At 35.7% G+C, this 9196-nt stretch overlaps 1 protein-coding gene across 1 annotated transcript in view; it reads left to right on the top strand.

Moving 5' to 3' along the window:
- The first annotated feature begins 2493 nt into the window (after positions 1-2493).
- The window catches only part of LOC140065297 (phospholipase A2 inhibitor and Ly6/PLAUR domain-containing protein-like), a 31624-nt gene continuing 24921 nt past the window's right edge, over positions 2494-9196 (top strand). The window contains exon 1 of the mRNA XM_072112890.1: positions 2494-2636. Coding sequence (XP_071968991.1) covers positions 2579-2636 — 58 coding nt within the window. The 5' untranslated portion in view covers positions 2494-2578. The remainder of the gene's footprint in view (positions 2637-9196) is intronic.

The following is a 9196-nucleotide window of genomic DNA, read 5'->3' as shown; positions in this document are numbered from 1 at the left end:
CTTATACATAGGGGGCAGTATTATAGTAGTTATATTCTTGTACATAGGGGGCAGTATTATAGTAGTTATATTCTTGTACATAGGGGGCAGTATTATAGTAGTTATATTCTTGTACATAGGGGGCAGTATTATAGTAGTTATATTCTTGTACATAGGGGGCAGTATTATAGTAGTTATATTCTTGTACATAGGGGGCAGTATTATAGTAGTTATATTCCTGTACATAGGGGGCAGTATTATAGTAGTTATATTCTTGTACATAGGGGGCAGTATTATAGTAGTTATATTCTTGTACATAGGGAGCAGTATTATAGTAGTTATATTCCTGTACATAGGGGGCAGTATTATAGTAGATATATTCCTGTACATAGAGAGCAGTATTATAGTAGTTATATTACTGTACATAGGGGGCAGTATTATAGTAGTTATATTCCTGTACATAGGGGGCAGTATTATAGTAGTTATATTCTTGTACATAGGGGGCAGTATTATAGTAGTTATATTCCTGTACATAGGGGGCAGTATTATAGTAGTTATATTCCTGTACATAGGGGCAGTATTATAGTAGTTATATTCCTGTACATAGGGGGCAGTATTAAAGTAGTTATATTCCTGTACATAGGGGCAGTATTATAGTAGTTATATTCCTGTACATAGAGGGCAGTATTATAGTAGTTTTATTCTTGTACATAGGAGGCAGTATTATAGTAGTTATATTCTTATACATAGGGGGCAGTATTATAGTAGTTATATTCCTGTACATAGGGGGTAGTATTATAGTAGTTATATTCTTGTACATAGGGGGTAGCATTATAGTAGTTATATCCCTGTACATAGAGGGCAGTATTATAGTAGTTATATTCCTGTACATAGGGGGCAGTATTATAGTAGTTATATTCCTGTACATAGGGGGTAGTATTATAGTAGTTATATCCCTGTACATAGAGGGCAGTATTATAGTAGTTATATTCCTGTACATAGGGGGCAGTATTATAGTAGTTATATTCTTGTACATAGGGGGCAGTATTATATTAGTTATATTCCTGTAAATAGGGGGCGGTATTATAGTAGTTATATTCTTGTACATAGGGGGGCAGTATTATAGTAGTTATATTCTTGTACATAGGGGGGCAGTATTATAGTAGTTATATTCTTATACATAGGGTGCAGTATTATAGTAGTTATATTCCTGTACATAGGGGACAGTATTATAGTAGTTATATTCTTGTACATAGGGGGCAGGATTATAGTAGCTATATTCTTGTACATAGGGGGCAGTATTATAGTAGTTATATACCTGTACATAGGGGGCAGTATTATAGTAGTTATATTCTTGTACATAAGGGGCAGTATTATAGTAGTTATATTCCTGTACATAGGGAGCAGTATTATAGTAGTTATATTCCAGTACATGGGGGGCAGTATTATAGTAGTTTTATTCCTGTACATAGGGGGCAGTATTATAGTAGTTATATTCTTGTACATAGGGGGCAGTATTATAGTAGTTATATTCCAGTACATGGGGGGCAGTATTATAGTAGTTTTATTCCTGTACATAGGGGGCAGTATTATAGTAGTTATATTCCTGTACATAGGGGGCAGTATTATAGTAGTTATATTACTGTACATAGGGGGCAGTATTATAGTAGTTATATTCCTTTACATAGGGGCAGTATTATAGTAGTTATATTCTTGTACATAGGGGGCAGTATTATAGTAGTTATATTCCTGTACATAGGGAGCAGTATTATAGTAGTTATATTCCTGTACATAGGGAACAGTATTATAGTAGTTATATTCTTGTACATAGGGGGCAGTATTATAGTAATTATATTCTTGTACATAGGGGGCAGTATTATAGTAGTTATATTCCTGTACATGGGGGGCAGTATTATAGTAGTTATATTCTTGTACATAGGGGCAGTATTATAGTAGTTATATTCCTGTACATAGGGGCAGTATTATAGTAGTTATATTCCTGTACATAGGGGGCAGTATTATAGTAGTTATATTCTTGTACATAGGGGCAGTATTATAGTAGTTATATTCCTGTACATGGGGGGCAGTATTATAGTAGTTATATTCTTGTACATAGGGGCAGTATTATAGTAGTTATATTCTTATACATAGGGGGCGGTATTATAGTAGTTATATTCTTGTACATAGGGAGCAGTATTATAGTAGTTATATTCTTGTACATAGGGGGCAGTATTATAGTAGTTATATTCCTGTACATAGGGAGCAGTATTATAGTAGTTATATTCTTGTACATAGGGGGCAGTATTATAGTAGTTATATTCTTGTACATAGGGGGCAGTATTATAGTAGTTATATTCCTGTACATAGGGGGCAGTATTATAGTAGTTATATTCTTGTACATAGGGGGCAGTATTATAGTAGTTATATTCTTTTACATAGGGGGCAGTATTATAGTAGTTATTACTGTACACATTATATACATATGTTTCTGCTCTCTTTCCTCTCTCCAGTGTTACCTGACAATGGGACGTATAATGGAGTGACATGTCCGTCTTGTTTGTCAGAGGTGAAAAATAAAGATTGTATTCCTCAGTACTCGATGCGTTGCCGAGGAGAAGAGAAATACTGTATCTCTTATCATGAGACCGCAGATGGAGGTCTGTATCCATGGACTGCACATAATCAGCAGTTACTAAATGTCAATTCAAATCTCCCTGATGCATCGGAAGAACCACAGACGAATCTCATCACAGGAGAGATAACATATCAGATATAAACCATTAGAAGTCCAGCAGCACCAAAAAAGCATGAAATAAACTCTGTGGGTGCAGATCCCAAAAATACTGGTCTTGATACACCAGGCAATAAAAATCCAAAAAGAAAAGAGACTGCACTCCAAATCCTTGAAAAAGGATCCTGAAAGCTCCCATCCGTTTGTTCACATTCAAATCTGTAGTACAGATAATACAGACATTACATACACTGCAGACACTAGTACAGATAATACAGACATTACATACACTGCAGACACTAGTACAGATAATACAGACATTACGTACACTGCAGACACTAGAACAGATAATACAGACATTACATACACTGCAGACACTAGTACAGATAATACAGACATTACATACACTGCAGACACTAGTACAGATAATACAGACATTACATACACTGCAGACACTAGTACAGATAATACAGACATTACGTACACTGCAGACACTAGTACAGATAATACAGACATTACATACACTGCAGACACTAGAACAGATAATACAGACATTACATACACTGCAGACACTAGTACAGATAATACAGACATTACATACACTGCAGACATTAGTACAGATAATATAGACACTACATACACTGCAGACACTAGTACAGATAATACAGACATTACATACACTGCAGACACTAGTACAGATAATATAGACACTACATACACTGCAGACACTAGTACAGATAATACAGACACTACATACACTGCAGACACTAGTACAGATAATACAGACATTACATACACTGCAGACACTAGAACAGATAATACAGACATTACATACACTGCAGACACTAGTACAGATAATACAGACATTACATACACTGCAGACATTAGTACAGATAATATAGACACTACATACACTGCAGACACTAGTACAGATAATACAGACATTACATACACTGCAGACACTAGTACAGATAATATAGACACTACATACACTGCAGACACTAGTACAGATAATACAGACACTACATACACTGCAGACACTAGTACAGATAATACACACATTACATACACTGCAGACACTAGTACAGATAATACAGACATTACGTACACTACAGACACTAGTACAGATAATACAGACATTACATACACTACAGACACTAGTATAGATAATACAGACATGAGATACTCTACAGACACTAGTACAGATAATACAGACATTACATACACTGCAGACACTAGTACAGATAATACAGACATTACATACACTACAGACACTAGTACAGATAATACAGACACTACATACACTACAGACACTAGTACAGATAATACAGACATTACATACACTACAGACACTAGTACAGATAATACAGACACTACATATACTGCAGACACTAGAACAGATAATACAGACATTTCATACACTGCAGACACTAGTACAGATAATACAGACATTACATACACTGCAGACACTAGTACAGATAATACAGACATTACATACACTGCAGACACTAGTACAGATAATACAGACATTACTTACACTACAGACACTAGTACGGATAATACAGACATTACATACACTGCAGACACTAGTGCAGATACTACAGACACTACATATACTGCAGACACTAGTACAGATAATACAGACATTACATACACTGCAGATACTAGTACAGATAATACAGACACTACATACACTACAGACACTAGTACAGATAATACAGACATTACATACACTGCAGACACTAGTACAGATAATACAGACATTACAGACACTGCAGACACTAGTACAGATAATACAGACATTACAGACACTGCAGACACTAGTACAGATAATACAGACATTACATACACTGCAGACACTAGTACAGATAATACAGACATTACATACACTGCAGACACTAGTACAGATAATACAGACATTACTTACACTACAGACACTAGTACGGATAATACAGACATTACATACACTGCAGACACTAGTGCAGATACTACAGACACTACATATACTGCAGACACTAGTACAGATAATACAGACAGTACATACACTGCAGACACTAGTACAGATAATACAGACATTACATACACTGCAGACACTAGAACAGATAATACAGACATTACATACACTGCAGACACTAGTACAGATAATACAGACATTACATACACTGCAGACATTAGTACAGATAATATAGACACTACATACACTGCAGACACTAGTACAGATAATACAGACATTACATACACTGCAGACACTAGTACAGATAATATAGACACTACATACACTGCAGACACTAGTACAGATAATACAGACACTACATACACTGCAGACACTAGTACAGATAATACAGACATTACATACACTGCAGACACTAGAACAGATAATACAGACATTACATACACTGCAGACACTAGTACAGATAATACAGACATTACATACACTGCAGACATTAGTACAGATAATATAGACACTACATACACTGCAGACACTAGTACAGATAATACAGACATTACATACACTGCAGACACTAGTACAGATAATATAGACACTACATACACTGCAGACACTAGTACAGATAATACAGACACTACATACACTGCAGACACTAGTACAGATAATACAGACACTACATACACTGCAGACACTAGTACAGATAATACAGACATTACATACACTGCAGACACTAGAACAGATAATACAGACATTACATACACTGCAGACACTAGTACAGATAATACAGACATTACATACACTGCAGACACTAGTACAGATAATACAGACATTACATACACTGCAGACACTAGTACAGATAATACAGACATTACGTACACTGCAGACACTAGTACAGATAATACAGACATTACATACACTGCAGACACTAGAACAGATAATACAGACATTACATACACTGCAGACACTAGTACAGATAATACAGACATTACATACACTGCAGACATTAGTACAGATAATACAGACATGAGATAATCTACAGACACTAGTACAGATAATACAGACATTACAGACACTGCAAACACTAGTACAGATAATACAGACATTATATACACTGCAGACACTAGTACAGATAATACAGGCATTACATACACTGCAGAAACTAGTACAGATAATACAGACATTACAGACACTGCAGACACTAGTACAGATAATACAGACATTACATACACTGCAGACACTAGAACAGATAATACAGACATTACATACACTGCAGACACTAGTACAGATAATACAGACATTACATACACTGCAGACACTAGTACAGATAATACAGACATTACATACACTGCAGACACTAGAACAGATAATACAGACATTACATATACTGCAGACACTAGTACAGATAATACAGACATTACATACACTACAGACACTAGTACAGATAATACAGACATTACATACACTACAGACACTAGTACAGATAATACAGACATTACATACACTACAGACACTAGTACAGATAATACAGACATTGCATACACTGCAGACACTAGTACAGATAATACAGACATTACGTACACTGCAGACACTAGTACAGATAATACAGACATTACATACACTGCAGACACTAGTACAGATAATACATACACTACATAAACTGCAGACACTAGTACAGATAATACAGACATTACATACACTGCAGACACTAGTACAGATAATACAGACATTACATACACTGCAGACACTAGTACAGATAATACAGACATTACATACACTGCAGACACTAGTACAGATAATACAGACATTCCATACACTGCAGACACTAGTACAGATCATACAGACATTACATACACTGCAGACACTAGTACAGATAATACAGACATTACATACACTGCAGACACTAGTACAGATAATACAGACACTACATACACTGCAGACACTAGTACAGATAATACACACATTACATACACTGCAGACACTAGTACAGATAATACAGACATTACGTACACTACAGACACTAGTACAGATAATACAGACATTACATACACTACAGACACTAGTATAGATAATACAGACATGAGATACTCTACAGACACTAGTACAGATAATACAGACATTACATACACTGCAGACACTAGTACAGATAATACAGACATTACATACACTACAGACACTAGTACAGATAATACAGACACTACATACACTACAGACACTAGTACAGATAATACAGACATTACATACACTACAGACACTAGTACAGATAATACAGACACTACATATACTGCAGACACTAGAACAGATAATACAGACATTTCATACACTGCAGACACTAGTACAGATAATACAGACATTACATACACTGCAGACACTAGTACAGATAATACAGACATTACATACACTGCAGACACTAGTACAGATAATACAGACATTACTTACACTACAGACACTAGTACGGATAATACAGACATTACATACACTGCAGACACTAGTGCAGATACTACAGACACTACATATACTGCAGACACTAGTACAGATAATACAGACATTACATACACTGCAGATACTAGTACAGAGAATACAGACACTACATACACTACAGACACTAGTACAGATAATACAGACATTACATACACTGCAGACACTAGTACAGATAATACAGACATTACAGACACTGCAGACACTAGTACAGATAATACAGACATTACAGACACTGCAGACACTAGTACAGATAATACAGACATTACAGACACTGCAGACACTAGTACAGATAATACAGACATTACAGACACTGCAGACACTAGTACAGATAATACAGACATTACATACACTGCAGACACTAGTACAGATAATACAGACATTACATACACTGCAGACACTAGTACAGATAATACAGACATTACATACACTACAGACACTAGTACAGATAATACAGACATTGCATACACTGCAGACACTAGTACAGATAATACAGACATTACATATACTGCAGACACCAGAACAGATAATACAGACATTACATACACTGCAGAAACTAGTACAGGTAATACAGACATTACATACACTGCAGACACTAGTACAGATAATACAGACACTACATACACTGCAGACACTAGTACAGATAATACAGACACTACATACACTGCAGACACTAGTACAGATAATACAGACATTACATACACTGCAGACACCAGAACAGATAATACAGACATTACATACACTGCAGACACTAGTACAGATAATACAGACATTACATACACTGCAGAAACTAGTACAGATAATAAAGACACTATAGACACTAGTACAGATATTACAGACACTGCAGACACTAGTACAGATAATACACACACTACATACACTGCAGACACTAGTACAGATAATACAGACATTACAAACAAGATCTGCAGACACTAGTACAGATAATACAGACATTACAGACACTGCAGACACTAGTACAGATAATACAGACATTACATACACTGCAGACACTAGTACAGATAGTACAGACACTACATACACTGCAGACACTAGTACAGATTGTACAGACACTACATACACTGCAGACACTAGTACAGATAATACAGACACTACATACACTGCAGACACTAGTACAGATAATACAGACACTACATACACTGCAGACACTAGTACAGATAATACACACATTACATACACTGCAGACACTAGTACAGATAATACAGACATTACATATACTACAGACACTAGTACAGATATTATAGACATTACATACACTGCAGACACCAGATCAGATAATACAGACATTACATACACTGCAGACACTAGTACAGATAATACAGACATTACATACACTGCAGAAACTAGTACAGATAATAAAGACACTATAGACACTAGTACAGATATTACAGACACTGCAGACACTAGTACAGATAATACACACACTACATACACTGCAGACACTAGTTCAGATAATACAGACATTACAAACAAGATCTGCAGACACTAGTACAGATAATACAGACACTGCAGACACTAGTACAGATAATACAGACATTACATACACTGCAGACACCAGAACAGATAATACAGACATTACATACACTGCAGAAACTAGTACAGATAATACACACACTGCAGAAACTAGTACAGATAATAAAGACAATATAGACACTAGTACAGATAATACACACACTACATACACTGCAGACACTAGTACAGATAATACACACACTACATACACTGCAGACACTAGTACAGATAATACAGACATTACAAACAAGATCTGCAGACACTAGTACAGATAATACAGACATTACATACACTGCAGACACTAGTACAGATAATACAGACATTACATACACTGCAGACACTAGTACAGATAATACACACACTAAATACACTGCAGACACTAGTATAGATAATACAGACATTACATACACTGCAGACACTAGTACAGATAATACAGACACTACATACACTGCAGACACTAGTACAGATAATACAGACATTACATACACTGCAGACACTAGTACAGATAATACAGACATTACAGACACTGCAGA

The sequence above is a fragment of the Engystomops pustulosus genome, chromosome 6, assembly GCF_040894005.1.
Source record: "Engystomops pustulosus chromosome 6, aEngPut4.maternal, whole genome shotgun sequence".
Classification (NCBI taxonomy): Eukaryota; Metazoa; Chordata; class Amphibia; order Anura; family Leptodactylidae; genus Engystomops; species Engystomops pustulosus.
The sequence above is the reverse complement of the archived record's forward strand: the minus strand, read 5'-3'. Positions and strand labels throughout refer to the sequence as shown.